We start from the raw sequence: 21,609 nt of genomic DNA on the forward strand, positions 1-21,609 counted from the left end.
CCCCTACATAAAGTTTGCTGAAATTTAGTGGTTCATCATGTAAATAGTTGCTTTAAATACACCTACGACTGAGGTAAATGGTAAAACTCTGTAGCCAATAAAAATGTAACTTCCTCCGAAATATATTTATCACAATTTTAAACAGGTGACTACTTTGATATAGCCAAAGTAGGACAATTTTCATTGTTCAATTTAAAACAAACAGTTTTTTATTATTTTTCTGATAACATCTGGTAATTAATCAATTATGGCATTTCTGCAGGAGTTGAAGTAAATACAACATGTGACTTTATGCAATTTAGTCAGACATGACTTCAGCTCCACTGTCACTGTGTTCGAATTTAAGTTGTGATTGAAACATGGTTGTTTCGCGATATGTTTATATCAAAAGATAAAAAGAATAGGAATTTAAGTGAAAAAATAGGGCTTTTTTAGGAATTCCCTTTGAATTTTTCATTTTTTTAGGAATTTTAGCCAAACTGAAAAAAATTAGGATTTTTTAGGAATTTTAGGGACGCTGGACAGCCTGAAATAAATGTATATACATTTTCCAATCAAAACCAGAAAAAGATACTAACATCATTAGAAAAAATGACCAATAAAATTACTATAAAATTACATTAAAAATCTATAACAGAAATCTATATATGAATGTATAATAATATGCTACTATGAGACTATAAAGTCAACTAGTATCAAGATTCTGATATCATGATGTAGTCAAAGTCAGCATGTCCGAAACCCGCTGTACCAAATGCTGGAAACCCACTGGCTGGACTATCTGGCATCCTCACACCAAACACCAACTGATCATTAACATAGCCCTCAGCAAAACCATCCTGTAATAGTCAAGTAAAGTCAAATATTTTATTGGCCAAAAAAAAATAATGTTCATAGCCAATTTACCGTGGCGGATATAAAGTAATTACATTACATAAGTATGGTAACTACTACAGAAAATATCAAAATTTCAATATGAGTCAGAATGTAATAATATAGAAACAAATACCTACGTAGATATAAAATTAACCATTTGAGCTTCTCTTATACATAGCACAATAAAAATATACTATACAGTTGTATAAAATGATGTTGTTTTATTTGTTTTTTTAGAAAATTCTAATATAACGTGAACAACATTTAATCATTTAAAGGCCATTATGTTGAAAATACTTTATAACACAAAGCTAAAATTGACTAAAGTTTTCTACCCATCTTACTTGAATAACAGATAAAACATAATTATTATATACAAAATAAAAAAAACAACAACATATTTTTGACATACACATATATCTCACTTCATATTGTACATTTTACAGATAGATTAAAAAGAAAATGTGATGCTTGAAGAATAAAGTGCATGTATGAAAGTTTTAACTACCATATGAAGTCTGACATTTCAATCCCAGTGAGAAGGAATGTGAAAACTGAAATCTGAATATTAAAGTGTAGAGTTGATTTACATAATTTATTACGCAATTTTTCTTAATCAAACACTTTACACTCAGCCTTTCAAATTAGACTTTATCATCACTATTCAAACTCTAAGCTTCACAAACTGGAAGTTACAGTAGACTTTCTTATTAATAATTTAGTGTCTGATAAACTTACCTTCACTTTAAGTCCTAGTTTGTTGTAACCAGTAGGTTTTAAGCTTGGTGCAGGGCCATAACCTAAGAGAGTAGCTCTCCCTACAAAATGAAAAAATATAACATCTTTATGACTTCTGAAAATCAATCATGCTTTGATTGGAGACCTATATTAAGAAATGCTGGACTTATGTGAAATACACATAAAAAGAATATACAAAAGGGCCATAATGGCCCTGAAGTCGCTCACCTGTATATAGGCCCCAAGAGCGGGGCCAGTTTAAACCCCAGGGCTTTTATTTGAACAAACTTGGTAGACACCCATTAGAAGATGTTTCATGCTAAACATCTAAGGTCTAGCTTGTTGAGTTTTTTAAAAGAAGATCTTTTAAGTTTTTACTATACACATATAGTTAAAAGCAATGACACCCCTGGGGCGGGGCCAGTTTTGACCACAAGGCTTTTATTTGAACAAACTTTGTAGACACTCACTAGAAAATGTTTCATGCTTAATATCTAAACTCTAGCTATTTGGGTTTTCTCAAACAAGATTTTGCAAGTTTTTGCTATACACATATAAGAAAAATCAATGACCCCCGGGGCGGGGCCAGTTTTGACCACAGGGCTTTTATTTGAACAAACTTTGTAGACACTCACTAGAAGATATTTCATACTTAATATCTAAACTCTAGCTATTTGGGCTTTTTCAAAGAAGATTTTTTTAAGTTTTTGCTATATACACATAAATAAAATCAATGACCCCGGGGCGGAGCCAATTTTGACCCCAGGGCTTTTATTTGAACAAACTTTGCAGACACTCACTAGAATATATTTCGTACTTAATATCTAAACTCTAGCTATTTGGGTTTTTTTAAAGAAGATTTTTTAAGTTTTTGCTATACACATAAATAAAATCAATGACCCCAGGGGCGGAGCCAATTTTGACCCCAGGGCTTTTATTTGAACAAATTTTGTAGAAGCTCACTAGAAGATGTTTCATGCTTAGTATCTAAACTCTAGCTATTTGGGTTTTTTCAAAGCAGATTTTATAAGTTTTGCTTTACACATATAAGGAAAATCAATGACCCCCAGGACAGGGCCAATTTTGACCCCAGGGCTCTTATTTGAACAAATTTGGTAGACACCCATTAGAACATGTTTCATGCTAAATATCTTAGCTCTAGCTCCTTGGGTTCTTTAAAAGAAGATTTTTTAAGTTTTTACTATATGCATATAGGGAAAATCAATGACCCCCTGGGGCAGGGCCAACTTTGACCCCAGGGCTTTTATTTGAACAAATTTGGTAGACACCCAATAGAAGATGTTTCATGCTAAATATCTTAGCTCTAGCTCTTTGGGTTCTTCAAAAGAAGATTATAAGTTTTTATTATATGCATTTAGGGAAAATCAATGACCCCCGGGGCGGGGCCAATTTTGACCCCAGGGCTTTTATTTGAACAAACTTGATAGACACTCACTAGAAGATGTTTCATGCCAAATATCTAAGCTCTACCTCTTTGGGTTTTTTAAAAGAAGATATTTAAGTTTTTTCTATCGGTTGCCATGGCAACCAGAGTTCTGCATGGAATCAAATTCTTTGAACAATTTTTAAAGGTGACCACCAAAGGAACATTCCTGTGAAGTTTGAATGAAATTGGCTTAGTGGTTTATGAGGAGATGTCATTTAAAGTAAAAGTTTACAGACGGACAGAAGATGGATGGACGGACGCCGGACGAAAAGCGATCAATAAAGCTCACCCAGTCACTTTGTGACAGGTAAGCTAAACAAGAGGGCCATGATGGCCCTGAGGTCGCTCACCTGTATATAGGCCCCCCCACCCCCGGGCCAATTTTTACCCAAGGGCTTTTATTTGTTTATTTGAACAGACTTGGTAGACACCCATAAGAAGATGTTTCATGCTAAACATCTAAGTTCTAGCTCATTGGCTTTTTTAAAAGAAGATTTTTAATGTTTTTACTATACACATATAGTTAAAAGCAATGACACCCCTGGGGCAGGGCCAGTTTTGACCCCCGGGGGTTTATTTTAACAAACTTTGTAGATATTTACTTAAAGATGTTTCATGCTTAATATCTAAACTCTAGCTATTTGAGTTTTTCCAAAGAAGATTTTTAAGTTTTTGCTATACACATATAAGGAAAATCAATCACCCCCCCCCCCCCGGGCGGGGCCAGTTTGGACCCCAGGGCTTTTATTTGAACAAACTTGGTAGACACTCATTAGAAGATGTTTCATGCTAAATATCTTAGCTCTAGCTCTTTGGGTCCTTTAAAAGAAGATTTTTTAAATTTTTACTACATGTACTATATGCATATAGGGAAAATCTATGACGCCCTGGGGCGGGGTCAATTTTGACCCCAGGGCGGTTATTTGAACAAACTTGGTAGACATTCACTAGAAGATGTTTTATGCCAAATATCTAAGCTCTAGCTCTTATGGTTCTTTAAAAGAAGTTTTTTAAGTTTTTACTATACGCATATAGGGAAAATCAATGACCCCAGGGGCGGGGCCAATTTTGACCCCAGGGCTTTTATTTGAACAAACTTGGTAGACATTCACTAGAACATGTTTCATGCCAAATATCTAAGCTCTAGCTCTTACGGTTCTTTAAAAGAAGATTTTTTAAGTTTTTACTATATGCATATAGAGAAAATCAATGACCCCCAGGGGCCGGGCCAATTTTGACCCCAGGGCTTTTATTTGATCAAACTTGGTAGACACCCATTAGAACATGTTTCATGCTAATTATCTTAGCTCTAGCTCTTTGGGTTCTTTAAAAGAAGATTTTTTAAGTTTTTACTATATGCATATAGGGAAAATCAATGACCCCCCCCCCCCCGGGCGGGGCCAATTTTGACCCCAGGGCTTTTATTTGAACAAACTTGGTAGACACTCACTAGAAGATGTTTCATGCCAAATATCTAAGCTCTAGCTCTTATGGTTTTTTAAAAGAAGATATTTAAAGTTTTTTCTTTTGGTTGCCATGGCAACCAGAGTTCTGCATGGAATTAAATTCTTTGAACAATTTTTAAAGGTGACCACCAAAGGAACATTCCTGTGAAGTTTGGATGAAATTGGCTCAGTGGTTTATGAGGAGATGTCATTTAAAGCAAAAGTTTACGGACGGACGACGGACGAAAAGCGATCACAAAAGCTCACCCTGTCACTTTGTGACAGGTGAGCTAAAAAGTATTCAAATTTACATGTTTTGTCTGTTTTACAGTGTATAAAAAGATAATGTACATTTGGCTGTGATATGCTAGCCACCTAAATCTTATATAAATCCATTATCATTGTTGATAGTACTTAATTAAGAAAAATAGTATGCAACATTAACATTATCCATGTGGTTACTAAAGGTGTCTCCTTTCAACCTAGCAGTCATAAGTTTGAGCCCTGCTTGTGTCATGATGTGCATTTCCCCATTACAACACCCATACTGGTTTCTTCCTAGGAGTAATCTTGAAAGAGACTGATATAAGTTGCATCAACTGGTTTCACAGCTAAGCTCTAAACTATGGCATAAAAAGCAAAGTGTCATGACTTACTGGAATCTCCCCAGAATTCATAGGTGGCATTCTTAGGGAAGACATAGAAGAGAAAGCCTTGCCCACCAACAGTATAACAACCACCACTGTTGATTCTCTGTGCTACAAATACACCAGTAGTGGCATTTTCCATATCAATAGAGAATGATGTCTCCACATAGATATTGGTCCTGAAAAAAACATAAAATAAGGAAACTGAATAAATCAAGGTCCAGTGTTAAGAATCTTACATGGTTGTAGGACAACATGCATGTTTCAGGCATTCTAGCATATTTTATGAAGGAAACTGAAAAATCAATAGTTGTTTACTTACCACACACCTGTTACATTTCATTTATTACATGTCGTTTCTTCTAATGAAAGTTAATCCTAGATAACAAAATTTAGCCTAACATGATATATTGGAAATTAAAGACTAACTAACCATGATTTATTGGCAACTGAAATAGGTCAACTTACCATGATGTATTTTTGCCAATTAATGACCAAATTATCATCATATATTGCCAATGAAAGACCAACTTACCATGATGTATTGGTAATTAAAAACCAACTTACCATTAAAAGACCAACTTACCATCACATATTTGCAATTAATGACCAACTTACCATGACACATTGCTAATGAAAGACCAATCTACCATCACATATTTGCAGTTAAAGACTAAGTTTTTGAAATTAAAGACAAATTTTCCATGATAAATTGGCAATTAAAGACCAACTTATCATGATTTACTTTCAGTATGAATCCACCTTTCCATGATATATTGGTAATTAAAGACCAACTTACCATCATATGTTGAGAATTAAAGAGCAACTTATCATGATGCATAGATTATTAAAGACCAACTTACCACATTATATTGCTAAGTAAAGACCAACTTATCATGATGTATAGATAATTAAAGACTAACTTACCACCATGAATTGCCAAGTAAAGACCAACCTATCATGATATATAGGTAATTACATAATTATCTACTTACCATGATATATTTCCAATAAGAGCCAATGTGAAGTTTTCAGTCTCACACCAGTCAACTGGATTTAATATTGCCATCTGACGTAGTACTTTGTTGTTGGTACCGGGTACTGTAATCACTTCAAATGAACCAGACATAGGAGCAACAAAATAAGGCTCTTGGTGTTCAACAACAGCTGTAAAATATCCATTCATCAAAGATGTATTTCATATTCAATCTAATCTTATATCATATATAAATTTAACAACAAGAAACAAATTGGCAACATTTAGACTATATTATTTTACTTTTGATCAACAGGTATGGCTTAAAGTGATAAAATGCTCCATTTTTTCAGTGTATAGCTGAGATAAATTAGCAGTGTTGCATCTAGAATTTCAAAATTATGGGGGATTGTCCCCCACTCAATCGAAAAATGTGGGGGATTTGAAAAAAATTTGGGGGACATACATTTACCTTACAATATGACATACCGAATAGAATTCATTTATTTTACATTCAGGCATTTTTGACAGCTATCATCCGCTCAAAAACGGAAGTAGAAAAAATAAAATATTGACGAATACTACAAAACACACCCGAGATGACTTAGTCGGCTGCTACACGCGATTTAGTACGTATTTTATTCATAACCACGAGTGAAAACAAACATGGCTGAAGCGTTTAAGATACAATGAAGATAAACTGAATTAAGTTGAAAAGATAGTTAGATGTGCGACTTGGCGCAAATCGGGCAATCGCGCGGCCTAGATGCAACACTGAATTAGTTGTGTATTTCAAATAATTGACATTTATAATGGCAATTGAACAATAATTGATAATCACAAATGTTAAGGATGAAATGTAAAAAACGAATTAAATATAAAAAGATTCACTTCTTTTTTTAAATTGAACATTACCAATATTATGTGAAGGATACTTATAGATATTTTTACACATCACAGGTTTCTTGATAACTTGGGTGAATTAAAACCATATGACAAAATGTAAGGTTATATTAATTTTACCTCAGCACTAATTATTTACTTTTAAATGAGCATAATGTCAATTTAAATTTGACACTATCAGAGATACAACTTTTTAACAAAGTTAGCAATATTGCAAGTATTATGAATGACAGATATATTATCTACTGTCAGTATTGGAAAAACCACACAGGGAGCTTCAAACCAAAAGGTTCATCATTAGTGTTACTATATTCTGATAAATCCATCTAAGTCATGAAAACAGTCACATCTAACTTATTTTTAGTACAATACCATGCACAATACTCTATAGAATTTGCTAGGTCATTTCATACCATTAAAATTGTCCATATATGGTAAAGGGAAATCAGTAGGTACGGGAGGATCTGGGTACTCTCCCTTGGCAGCTGTATTAACAGTACTCAATGTAAATATCTGGTTTAAACCAGCTTCAAGTGTGAACATTCCCTCCTCATCTGCCTACACAATACACAAACAAAAAACTGAATATAACTAAATGTATTAACAAAATGTGTCTATCAAAGCATAATAAATGTTTGTTTATTTATTTCAATATAATGTTGTTTTTATTGCTTCTAGGGAATCACCACTTTTCAACAGCTTTTACAATTGATTTTCAACAAATATAAACTCTTTAACTACAACAGTTAACCTATCCCCTTAAAAAAAAATTTTGTGCCCAAAAGACAATTTCTATACACCAATCTATTCAATACATGATGGAAAGCACATTTTCTAAAAATATGTTCTGTGGTACAAAACAGGCTCAGCCAAAAAGTGAAAAACATACATCAGGTCTGGGACTTTAGAGATCCATGCATCTGCTGATATATTATATACTGTAAAATCATTATCATTCGTGGGGCACAAATTTTCGTGGTTTTCGTGGGTAGGTCAATCCACGAATTTAAGATCCGACGAAATTTTATCCCAACAAATACTTTTTACCCTGTTTCTGTCCTATATATTACAAACATGCGTCGGCTCTTTTCTGGTCGATTTTCGTGAAATAAATGTATATACATACTTACATGTCCAGATAATCAGGTAGTGACAGATTAAATCCGTTTGCAATATTTAAGAAACTTGATAAAAAACTCGATTATAATTATGTCCTCAATTTAATGTCACAAATGTCGGTCACATATACACACTTGATCGTTGTTAGAATACTTGACATAATCGAGTAAATATGGGAACCCAGGCAATCCAATTAATTGGCGCTTATAAAACATGTCAGTTTGCTCTTCTTAATTAAAAAAAAGTCTTTGATATTAATGTCTTAAGTACACAAAACGATAAAAAAATACAATCGCTAAAACAGATGAATTGCACTTTCTTTTGTCGTTTTTAAATGATCCAGTTTTACTAGATCCACACATATTTGTGTTATTTACTCAGATTAATTTATATGCATGTAAATCTACACAGTCTCTATGACATTGCGTGTAGTTACTGACAAATATGGTAAGACCAATTCAGGGTGTAAACTTTTTAAACTTGCTGGTTAAAACGTGTTAGGTGTCGTATAAATTATGCGATGTTTACATCGGCGAATTAAAGGGGCAGTGTGTGTAATGGAGGTGCATATCATGTCACATAAATGTGTTAATTGCAGCCAATTATCGGCAGTAACTGTGCTATATTAGAGTTATGCCCAGAGGCAAGGATTAAATTTATTGACAAGCGCTGTGTGACACATAAAGATATGTACATGTTGTAAGTAAAAATGTTCGGCGATTAAGTTAAAGATTACTATGCATTAGGTTACTTAATTTTTTACAAGAAAATGAAAATCCACGAATTTAAGAACCCACGAAAATGCCCATTTTGATAAAACCACGAAATTTCATGCCCACGAATATAAGTGAATTCGCAGTAGTGAATATATAGTGTTTCTGTTGTAGAGAAAAGTCAAATAGATGACAAAGATTGTAAGATTGCCATTAGGTACCATTACCGGATTAAATACATAAAATGATGTTCTAATAAACATCTAAATATGGCATCACATTTTCAGTAAAGATTTATTCATATGATTTTAAAACAACAGAATATTATGTGGTCGATATTCGTGTCTATTATACCTGATTACTTACTGTACCTATCTTTATTATTATTATTTATTAATAAATACGCTCAGGTTACTGGCAGGTCCCAGTCAAAGAATCTGATAAGCAAAAGACTGCCTTTAGTGTTGGACCTCTCGGATTCTATGAGTGCAACAGAATGGCTTTTGGTCTTACCAATGCCCCTGCAACGTTTCAGCGTCTGATGGAGCGTTGTATGGGCGAACTTCACCTTCGTGACTGTTTGATTTATCTTGATGACATTATCATCTTTTCTGATTCTATTGATTCTCATTTCCGTCGCCTTCAGTCTGTCTTTCAACGTCTTGAGATGCACAATCTTAAACTTAAAGGGTCCAAGTGTGAATTCTTTAAGCCGCAAGTCCAGTATTTGGGTCACATTGTTAGTGCTAATGGTGTGAAGACAGATCCTGAGAAGATTGAAGCACTCAAGACATATCCTGTACCTACTTGCCTTAAGGAGTTGCGTAGCTTTTTAGGTTTTTCAGGTTATTACAGGAGGTTCATTAAAGACTACGCACAGATCGCCAAACCTTTGAATGACCTTCTTACTGGTATTCCCACCTGCAAAAGTTCTTCTAAGAAATCTAAAGTTCCTTTCAATTGGGGTCCAGATCAGCAGAATGCCTTTTGTTCTTTGATAGATAAACTTTCTTCTCCTCCAGTCTTAGCTTTTGCTGACTACAATAAACCATTCATTCTTAATGTTGATGCCAGTACTAGCGGTTTGGGAGCGGTTCTTTACCAGGTTGGTGCTGATGGTAAGGAGCATGTTATTTCCTATGCCAGTAGGGGTTTGAGAGCAGGAGAAAGACATTATCCTGCTCACAAACTAGAGTTCTTGGCTCTTAAGTGGTCTGTCTGTGATAAGTTCCATGATTATCTCTATGGTAATTCTGTGGAAGTTAGAACAGACAATAACCCACTTACCTATGTGTTTTCATCTGCCAAGCTTGATGCTACCAGTCACAGGTGGTTATCCTCCTTGTCTGCGTATGACATCAACTTGCGGTACAGAGCTGGTAAAGAGAACATCGACGCCGATACCCTTTCTAGAATTCCTTCAGCTTCTTCTCTTCCTGATTCTAACATTCTCCTTTCAGATGCTGTCAAGGCTCTTTTGTTTTCTCAATCTGAAGGTCCAGGTCAACTTCCAGCCGTAGAATGTATTTCTTTTAACCAAACTGTTCTTTCTCTTAATCCCAGAGACGAGATCGAAGTCGGAAGCAGCCTTAAGTCTATTGATTGGAAGAAGGAGCAGCAAGATGATCCAACACTTTCCCGTTTAGTTCATCTCTTTGAAATTGGTCATAGGTTAACTGAACGCCAAAAGTCACATGAAACGCCCAAGGTTCGATCGTTTCTGAAGGAATGGAGCAACCTTTACTTTAAGGATTCAATTCTTTACCGTAAAGGTACTTCAAATGGTTATCCTGTTACTCAGCTTGTTCTCCCTGAACATATGCTTGATTTAGCTTTCCAGGGTTTGCATGATGAGGCAGGACATCAAGGTTGTACAAGAACGATTTCCTTGTTCCGTTCACGTTTCTTTTGGCCTCAGTTAGAGCAGTATATCGAACACAGGGTTCGAAACTGCCCCAGATGTATCCGGAGAAAGTCATTGGATAAAACGACTGCTAAGTTAAATCCTATTCAGTCGAGTTATCCAATGGAAATTGTCTGTATGGATTTTCTTTCTCTGGAGATGTCTCGGGGTGGTTATGAAAACATCTTGATCATTACTGATCACTTCACTCGTTTTGCTCAGGCTATCCCTGCCAAGAACCAAACTGCACATACTACCGCTAAACTTCTCTTTGAAAATTTTGTTTGTCACTATGGTTTTCCTAGTCGGTTCCATAGTGATCAAGGGCGAAATTTTGAAAGTGAAGTTATCCGGGAGTTGTGCAAGTTGGCCAATATTGACAAGACCAGGACTACTCCGTATCATCCACAGGGAAATGGGATGCCTGAGCGCTTTAACGAAACCCTCTTGAATATGTTGGGGACCCTAGAAGATGACAAAAAGGTCAATTGGAAGTCTCATGTTCCCGCTCTTGTCCATGCCTATAACTCTACTCCCCATTCTTCTACTGGTTATTATCCCCACTTCCTCATGTTTGGTCGCCACCCTAGGCTTGCCATCGATGCGTTTCTTGGCATCGAACCAGACAAATCTCCTGTCAAGGACCATTCTTACGTCTCCGGTCTCCAGAACAGACTAAAATTTGCATATTCTGTTGCACTCCGAGAGGCCAAGAAACAAGGCAAGAAGCATAAACGGTATTATGACCTCCGTGTGAGAGAAGCGGAATTGAAGCCCGGGGATCGAGTACTGGTCCGAAATGTAGGTGTTCGGGGAAAATCCAAACTTGCCGATAGATGGGAAAAAGATGTTTACACCATTCTCAGCCAGCCCACCTCTGGAATTCCCATCTATGAGGTGAAGAAGGAAAACAGCAAGGACAGGTCCAGAGTTTTGCACAGGAACCTTTTACTTCCCTTTATGGGGATGCCTTTGTGCAAAACAACTGAGTCCTTATACAAGCCAGCTTCCTCTGACTTACATTCGGATCAGAACTCGTTCTCCAATCCCTCCTCTGATGTTTCCATTACAGCTCCGTTAGATTCCAATACCTCACTTACATCAAGTTCATCAAATATTTCACAAAGCAATTCTGCCACAATACATGATTCTAACAATTGTATGTCAACTTCTTTTACAGGAACATCAAACAGCAAACAAGATGTCACGTCAACAACTCAAACTTCTTATTCTGTTCCAAATAAAACATCTCATTCTATTACAGGTTCTAAATATGTAATTCCTGCACTGAGAAATCTATCTAAGGACAACAACAACAATTTACAGAGGCAGAAACGTACAAGAAAGAAACCCGGATGGATGCTTAATGATAACTGGAAATTAGATTAATGCTTTTCTTTTGATTTATAGTCTAGGTGTGTTTCAACTTTGAAGTTAGGCGTTGTTCAGTACCTGATGTGTTTCGTTTTATGTTTTAAACCATGTACCATATATTTTACCTTGATAATTTATAAATGTACTTTACAGTACTTTAAAAATAAAGGATTTATTGTTGAGAGTGCACCTCTTCAATGAATTCACAGTTCTACTGATAAATTAAAATTTTGTTTCCGCGTGACATATATTTTTCGCGATTCGCGGCATACGGTATTTTTGTGGAACATGCTTGAGTTTAAGGTATTTTGCCCGGGTATTATATATTTACTCACAGGTTGTAATTGCCTTCAGTATTTAGATTTAGTTATGTAGTACCTAGTAGTTTAGTTACTTTATGGTCTAAGCTTACTACTTGCAATGTCTTGATTCAAGCTCTTCCTCTTTAATATTTTATGAATGTCGGGGCGACATTCCCCAAAGTGGGGAAGTATGTCATGTGGTCGATATTCGTGTTTTTGAATATCGTTTTTATGTATCATTTTGTCCTTGTATTTGTATATATATATCTCTTGTATTTGTCTGTTTACAGTCCGCTATACAATCCATTATCCCATATCATTCCTATATCATTCCATTTCATCATCTTATTATAACAACTAATTTCTCATATTTCATTCTGACATAATTTGCATGCCGGGCCTCAGTTTTTACAAACTTCCCGGAAAATCCACCTCACGCATGCGCACTTTGGTATAAATATTTCTCTTGGTTTGCGCCAGAAATTGTTTATCTTGTTTATTTATTTATCAAGGCGTATGTTTTATGTCCTTACAGGTAATTGTTGTTATTCATTATGTTTCATTATCATGCATATTTCCATTGATCGTTTATGTATTTCGGATCTGTATTTATGCACTTTGGTATAAATATTTCTCTTGGTTTGCGCCAGAAATTGTTTATCTTGTTTATTTATTTATCAAGGCGTATGTTTTATGTCCTTACAGGCATAAACGACCATTCATACATTGAAAAAGGACCATACGACATTGAGTAAAGGTTTTTTTTTTAAATAATAGTTACCTCTATGGGCCCCATATAGTCAAAAAGCACTGTGACATTTTTCTGTGCAGCATTTCCTAGCATACTAAACCAGTAGTGTAATTTTGTTATACTTTTCTGTAAAAATAAACAATGGAAACTAGCATCAATACAAAGAGGTAATAAATAGAGAATATTCAAGTTTTTTTCTCTTTAAATACAGGTTTTATTTTCATGGAGTGGTATGAAATATGATAATTTTTCTCAATTTTTCATTTATAAGTATATAATATAACTGTAAATTTAGCAGAATAGAACATATGTTATTGCAAACAACATACACGGTACATAAATCAAGAACATAAGCTGAAATAAAACAAGAGGGCCAAGATGGCCCTGAATCGCTCACCAGAAACAACTGCTTTTCAGTGTTGGAAATTATCCATTGTCAATATTTTCCCAGAGATCTGCCAAGAATTTGAAAGTACTGGGCCCTGGGCCCACTTGGTCTGAAAATGATGGGCCATTTTTACCAAAGTATGGGCCTTGGGAAAATAAGTAAACATTGACCAAAATAACTGTTAAAAAGTTTGTAGATAATTGAATTTCCCCGGTAATAAAACTTAAATCATATTTTATGACAAGTGGTTCACTTATAATTCAGTACTTTACCAATAATTAAAAATTATGCCTACATGGTAACTTTCTAACTAATATTAATTGCAGGCAAAAATGAAAATATTTTTTAAATGGCTGCTCAAAAATTTGATATGCAAATTTATTCACATAATTGCTGTTTCTTACTTGTAATGTCTTATATTGTGCATTATCCATTTAATTGTTCCTACTTTGCACCAAATGTCCCTTACCACTGTATATTGACGAATTTTATTGCCCCTTGTATGCCTCTGTGTAGACAGCATACATCAAAGACATTTGCCGACAGACCTTTTGATCATGAAAAAAGTCATACACAATGTTTCTCTGATTGGTTAATCACCCTGTCAAACATTCTGATGACGAAATATACATCTTTTTTTACACTTCATCAGCCAAAACTTGCGTGAACTTGAGTGACCTTAGGGTACATACAAACATGTATCAGTGCTATACACTGGGCATGTAAAAAGAACCAAGGGATCTAGATTCAATAAGAGCTAGGGACTTGTTCCCGGATTCACTTGTATCTCATAGTCATAGCTGTTTCTCAATTCAATGTATACAATGTATACCTGCTTAGTGTAATCGTTAAATGGTTTTGAAGCAATAGGCCTAATATGTAGATGAGATCAGGGATTGATAATTCAACTTGCCATCATGTATTTAGAAATTGAGTATGCTTATTGTCTTATCGGATGAGTTTGAAATCAGTGAAGCAGAAGACCGCTGGCATTTATCCACTGGTGGCCATGATTCTTTGGCAATCTCCTGGATTAGACCCCTATGCAGAGATCTGCCAAGAATTTGAAAGTACTGGGCCCTGGGCCCACTTGGTCTGAAAATGATGGGCCATTTTTACCAAAGTATGGGCCTTGGGAAAATAAGTAAACATTGACCAAAATAACTGTTAAAAAGTTTGTAGATAATTGAATTTCCCTGGTAATAAAACTTAAATCATATTTTATGACAAGTGGTTCACTTATAATTCAGTACTTTACCAATAATTAAAAATTATGCCTACATGGTTACTTTCTAACTAATATTAATTGCAGGCAAAAATGAAAATATTTTTTAAATGGCTGCTCAAAAATTTGATATGCAAATTTATTCACATAATTTTGCTGTTTCTTACTTGTAATGTCTTATATTGTGCATTATCCATTTAATTGTTCCTACTTTGCACCAAATGTCCCTTACCACTGTATATTGACGAATTTTATTGCCCCTTGTATGCCTCTGTGTAGACAGCATACATCAAAGACATTTGCCGACAGACCTTTTGATCATGAAAAAAGTCATGCACAATGTTTCTCTGATTGGTTAATCACCCTGTCAAACATTCTGATGACAAAATATACATCTTTTTTTACACTTCATCAGCCAAAACTTGCGTGAACTTGAGTGACCTTAGGGTTGATCAAGTTGAACACCTGTCAGATTATACTGTAACTTACAGCATTTCTTAAAATAGCAACACTTTTTTTTTCAGTTACCGATAATCATTTTAAATATTAAGTAGTTGTATAATTTGTTTGTTTGTTTTATTGGATTAAATTTACGGTAGTAGAAATGAGTATCTGTGTTGGAAAGGGATTATGAGAAGAAATGCGGTAAGTAGATAACATGGACAAAAGCTATAGGTGAATGGATAAACTCAAGAATATGTGTAATTACAGGAGCATGGGTAACATGTTGCTGTTGGTACCAGTTTTGACTGGATGACTAAATAACCCAGCAGACAGTTTTGTTTTCTTATAATCTGGCACAGATTTTAGATGCGCCCATGGCCCTTTGCTGCCGATTTTCCTGCGCCATTCTAATTTTTTTAGCGCCAATGGCGCAAAATCGCGTCCTCGGCAGATCTCTGTTTTCCGATATTTATTTTGAGCCAATCAAATTAATATGAGCAAACTTGATAAAAGACTACCTAATAATGCTACAGACAAAGTTTTGCGATCATCTATCAATTATTTCAGTAGGAAATGATGTTCAAAGGTTTTTCTATTTTTGGCTTTAGTGGCCCCTAAAAGGGGCCAATCAAATTAATATGAGCAAACTTGATAAAAGCGCACCTAAGAATGCTGCAGACAAAGTTTGGTGATCATCCATAAATTAGTTCTGTAGATATAGACGTCAAAAGGTATTTCTGTTTTTACCTTTCGTGGCCCCTAAAAGGGGCCAATTAAATTAATATGATCAAACTTGATAAAAGACTACCCAAGAATGCTAAAGACAAAATTTGGTGATCTTTCATCAATTAGTTCTATAGAAGACTTTAAAAGTTTTTTTTTTTATTTTTAGCTCTAGAGACCCCTAAAAGGGGCCAATCAAATTAATATGAGCAAACTTGATAAAAGACTACCCAAGAATGCTAGAGACAAAGTTTGGTGATCATCCATCAATTAGGTCTATAGAAGAAGAGGTTTAAAGATTTTTCTATTTTTAGCTTTAGCGGCTCCTAAAAGGGGCCAATCATGCTAATATGAGCAAATTTGATAAAAGACTTACCAAGAATGCTACAGACAAAGTTTGGTGATCATCCATCAATTAGGTATCTAGATGTTTAAAGGTATTTCTATTTTTAACTTAAGCGGCCCCTAAAAGGGGCCAATCAAATTAATATGAGCAAACTTGATAAAAGACTACCTAAGAATAATACAGACAAAGTTTGGTGATCATCCATCAATTAGTTCTATAGGGTATTTCTATTTTTACCTTTCGCGGCCCCTAAAAAGGGCCAATTAAATTAATATGATCAAACTTGATAAAAGACTACCCAAGAATGCTACAGACAAAATTTGGTGATCTTTCATCAATTAGTTCTATAGAAGACTTTAAAAAGTTTTTCTATTTTAAGCCCTAGAGACCCCTAAAAGGGTCCAATCAAATTTGATAAAAGACTACCCAAGAATGCTACCGATCATCCATCAATTAGTTCTCTAGATATAGATGTTTAAAGATTTTTCTATTTTTAGCTTTAGCGGCCCCTAAAAGGGGCCAATCAATTTAATATGAGCAAATTTGATAAAAGACTACCCAAGAATGATAGAGACATAGTTTGGTGATCATCCATCCATTGGTTTTGTAGAAGAAGATGTGTAAAGGTTTTTCTATTTTTAGCCCTAGAGATCCCTAAAAGGGGCCAATCAAATTAATATGAGCAAACTTGATAAAAGACTACCCAAGAATGCTACAGGCAAAGTTTGGTGATCATCCATCAATTAGTTCTGTAGTAGAAGATGTTTAAAGGTTTTTCTATTTTTTTAGCTCTGCTGACCCCTAAAAGGGGCCAATTGAAATGACATGAGCAAATTCAAGTGTGACTTTCATAAGGATGCTACAGACCAAATTTGAAGTAAATCTGTCCAGTGGTTTCAGAGAAGAAGACGATTGTTGATGTATGACGACGGACGACGGACGTTGGAGTATCCCCCTTTGATACTAATAGCTCACCCTGAGCCTTCGGCTCTAGTGAGCTAATGAAAATGTTAGTAAACAAGAGCTGTCGGTAGGACAGCAACGCTTGACTATTCTTAGTGCTTGATAGTAAAAGAGCCTTGATAATGTAAAATTTTCTAAGTTAACAAAAGGGTCAAATTTTCCTTCAAATCCATGTTACTGTTATAGGCTATTATGCTCTAAAAGAAAAGTATAAAATTTCAACTTGTTTCAAAGCCAGATGTCAATAGTATAAGAAAATATCTGAGGTGGTATGCAAACTTTAACGTAAATTTTAAGTCTGAAAAGGGGTACAATTCTGTCAAAATGCTTGATACAGTTATCTCCTCCTGTCTACAGGTTGGGGTCATGATGGTGAACAAGTGTGCAATTTTAGTTTCAAAGCCATATGTCAATGGACTTTGAAAATATTTGAGGTATTACAAAAACTTTAACAAGAAGCGCCGCAATGCGACGAAAACCAGGTTTTCAACGACCAAGTTTTGATGTGACAGCAATCAATAGGTCAAAAAGCACTGAAGTTATTGAGTAGAAGCTGAAAATTCTATTGTAAGCAAATGACCTTGAACTTGCTCCCAGATATCTTAGTGGCAATCAAAAGCTGCAACTCAGCAAGTTTGGTGTCAAAAGGTCAAAGCAAACTCAAGTTATAACATGAAAACTAAATACATTAACCTTGATCACAGACACCTGGGTAGCAATCCCAAGCTGCCTCTTGTCAAAGCTACCCATTCATCAAGTTTGGTGTCAATAGGCCAAAGCAAACTCAAGTTATTGAGCAGAAACTGAATTTCTATTTTTAGTAACAGTGACCTTGACCTTGACAACAGACACCTGGGTAGCAATCCCAAGCTGCCTCTTGATATAAGCTATCCATACACCAAGTTAGGTGTCAATAGGCCAAAGCAAAGTCAAGGTCTTGAGCAGAAACTGAATTTCTATTTTTAGTAACAGTGACCTTAAACTTGATCACAGACACCTGGATAGCAATCCCAAGCTGCCTCTTGATATGAGCTATCTATACACCAAGTTTGGTGTCAATAGGCCAAAGCAAACTCAAGGTTATTTAACAGAAACTGAATTTCTATATTTAGTAACAGTGACCTTGACCTTAATCACAGACACCTGGGTAGCAATCCCAAGCTGCCTCTTGATATAAGCTATCCATACACCAAGTTTGGTGTCAATAGGCCAAAGCAAACTCAAGTTATTGAGCGGAAACTGAATTTCTATTTTTAGTAACAGTGACCTTGACCTTGATCACAGACACCAGGGTAGCAATCCCAAGCTGCCTCTTGATATAAGCTATCTATACACCAAGTTTGGTGTCAATAGGTCAAAGCAAACTCAAGTTATTGAGCGGAAACTGAATTTCTATTTTTAGTAACAGTGACCTTGACCTTAATCACAGACACGTGGGTAGCAATCCCAAGCTGCCTCTTGATATAAGCTATCCATACAACAAGTTTGGTGTCAATAGGTCAAAGCAAACTCAAGTTATTGAGCAGAAACTGAATTTCTATTTTTAGTAACACTGACCTTGACCTTGATCACAGACACCTGGCTAGCAATCCCAAGCTGCCTCTTGATATAAGCTACCTACACACCAAGTTTGGTGTCAATAGGCCAAAGCAAACTAAAGTTATTGAGCGGAAACCAAAAGTTGACGCCCGCCCGCCTACCCGCCCGCCGACTTCGGCATTACAATAACCCGGTTTTCGTTGAAAAACTGGTTAACAAAAGTGGTTACGCTGACGCAGATGCTCGGGTGACTACAATAGCTCTACTTATTCTTATCGAATAGTCGAGCTAAAAAGAAAGTTATCATAAATATATATTATTGAATGCATTATACTTACAAAACTGCCTTCCAGATTAAATTTAATAGTTTGATTGACAACAGTGTATTGTGGTAGAGCTTCATGTAGACACTTAGAATCTGCATAATCCTGTAAAATTACCAATATACTAGTATAAGATCAGTTTTCATTAGGGATTACAAACTATTTTATGTCAATGACAAAGCAGGGCTATAAATCTGATATATTTTACTTAAATAAAATAGTTTGATACTGTCGAAATTTGACAGTATATAAATAACATATAGATTTGTGAGTAACAGTTAATATTTCATCCCTAGGGAAATAATGGTACCCTAGGCTAACACCTTGGATAACAGTATTTTTACGAGAGATGATATTTTTATTGTTACTCACAAACCCAAGTGTTATTAATATTATTACCCCAAACAAATACTTCATTGAGACACAGTTTCTTTAGGTTTTTATTATAAGATTTTTACTGTGAAAAAGTACTGTTACCTATGTAACAGTACAGATTTTCAGTCACATGGTACGCTTAAATTAACAGTATGAATAACTCCCAGTGGCCTATGGGAAATTAACATTACAACAAAATGTGAGGGGTATTAAAATTGTATAACAAGATTACAAGAGGCTCAAATTATATGATTCTATTTAACTCATTCAATAGATTTAGTATTAACTCTACACTCATTCAATATTCTCTATGTAAATAGCAGTGGTAAGAGATTTTAACACATTTTTATATTTTTTTAAATACAGTCCAACCCCGTTTATTCAAAGTGCCTGGGACTGAGTATTTACTTCGAATAATCGATGGGTTCGAATAATCGAAATCGGAATATTTTGATAGACGAAAACTACTCCACTTTGACCAATCATAGCAAAACTACCGTTTACAACACACTTACTTCCTGTAATCAATTGAGGAAAATAAATATTAAAGAAAAGATGCGTAAAAATTATTGTATTGACATTGAAGACATAAATACTTGCATTTTATTCTACATGATGTATCGTTTCGCTTCGCGCAAAGCCTTGATAATGGCCGTGTTGTCACTACGGTATTTACAGCTAAACTCTGGTATTTTCGATTAGGAAAAAGGCTCTCATGTAGCGTTACAATTAATGAAAAAAATGTGTTGGATGTTTTGACAAATTTACATATACGGTATGTATGAAAATAATTGCCGTCATCTTCAAGCAATAACAGTAACAAAATCGGACACGGTATAATCTTAATTTAGATAAAATTTGGTGATATTTGTTTAATGATTTTCCTTATTTCATAAACATCTCAATAGCCAGTACATTATACACATGAAATACTTTACACATAAGCAGGGTATTTGAAACAGTGAAGGGAAATCACTTTAATAATTCAATCATTATATATTTCCAATGGAATTGTCACCCTTTTATATATCTTTATCTAATTGACAGGATTCTTTAATATCAGATTGGTGTTTCTGTTAGTTTTATCAATTTTTTTTTCGAGGGAAATTTTGTATAGCTAGATCAGTCGCATGCTTTACATGACTTCATTTCAGCACATTTTATGAATAAACTGCATTAAATTGACTTCATTCCAGTGCATCTTAGAATTAAACTGTGTATCAATGATGACATCATTTTGCCGTTATGAATGTAGTTGTAAATAAATGGGTATAAACCATTTAAAATATGATAGAATATGATAGAATATGGTAGAATATGCAAGAATATATATCCGACATGTGTTTGTGATTCAGATCAAAATATCTATCCTTCGGTACCCGCCCGTGGGCAACCTTGGAACCGATATTCAAATCTGAACATATGACAGATATAATTAATCTTCATTATACCTTTTTTTCAACTTTTTCTTGCTTGGTTGGTTTTTAAGTCATACCAAAATATGATGACTATCCAGTTTTACTGGTTGACAAAATCCTTAGGGTGCACCTCAATGCATTATTTCCGGTGAAAGTCAGCACTTGAGTAGAACCATTGACCTTTCATTAACTAGCTATGAGGTTCCCATAATGAAAGAATCCAAAGGGATTTAAACCCAAGTTAGGAGAAGGAAGTGCTTTGAAGTCAGTGATCTTACCACTCAGCCACGGAGGGCCCCTCTACAAGATGTGAGAAGAGATACATGTATATTGAAATTGTAAAATAATAGCATGCAGTACTTACTATAGTCTCTATAACAATTGTAAGTTGTGTTTTATCAGGACTAGTGAGGGCAACATAGCTTCCTCCACCAACAAGATGACCAACACCTGAATGATGACTCAGATAAATCCATCCTGGCTCCGTAAACTGTGCTGTGTGAGCTGAAAGTAATACATGTACATATAACACATTACTATGAATTAATGTAATTTCGAGGGCATAAAACTTTGTCACAAAGAAGACTTTCATGGGTAATTAAATTCATGGACTGCATATTTTTCCAAACGGTAAAATGTAAATAATGCAATGCAAAATAAGACAAAAATCA

At 35.0% G+C, this 21,609-nt stretch overlaps 1 protein-coding gene across 3 annotated transcripts in view; it reads right to left on the reverse strand.

Moving 5' to 3' along the window:
- Positions 1–610: 610 nt before the first annotated feature.
- The window catches only part of LOC132728892 (galactocerebrosidase-like), a 44,195-nt gene continuing 23,196 nt past the window's right edge, over positions 611–21,609 (reverse strand). For all 3 annotated transcript variants that reach the window (XM_060714594.1, XM_060714612.1, XM_060714603.1), the window contains exons 12-19: positions 21,303–21,442; positions 19,161–19,250; positions 13,225–13,320; positions 7,446–7,590; positions 6,149–6,320; positions 5,163–5,332; positions 1,615–1,694; positions 611–839 (exon numbers count right to left, since the gene is read on the reverse strand). In XM_060714594.1, coding sequence (XP_060570577.1) covers positions 696–839; positions 1,615–1,694; positions 5,163–5,332; positions 6,149–6,320; positions 7,446–7,590; positions 13,225–13,320; positions 19,161–19,250; positions 21,303–21,442 — 1,037 coding nt within the window. In that variant the 3' untranslated portion in view covers positions 611–695. The remainder of the gene's footprint in view (positions 840–1,614; positions 1,695–5,162; positions 5,333–6,148; positions 6,321–7,445; positions 7,591–13,224; positions 13,321–19,160; positions 19,251–21,302; positions 21,443–21,609) is intronic.

Source organism: Ruditapes philippinarum, unplaced genomic scaffold (genome assembly GCF_026571515.1).
Source record: "Ruditapes philippinarum isolate M1 unplaced genomic scaffold, ASM2657151v2 ctg989_1_1_1_1, whole genome shotgun sequence".
NCBI lineage: Eukaryota > Metazoa > Mollusca > Bivalvia > Venerida > Veneridae > Ruditapes > Ruditapes philippinarum.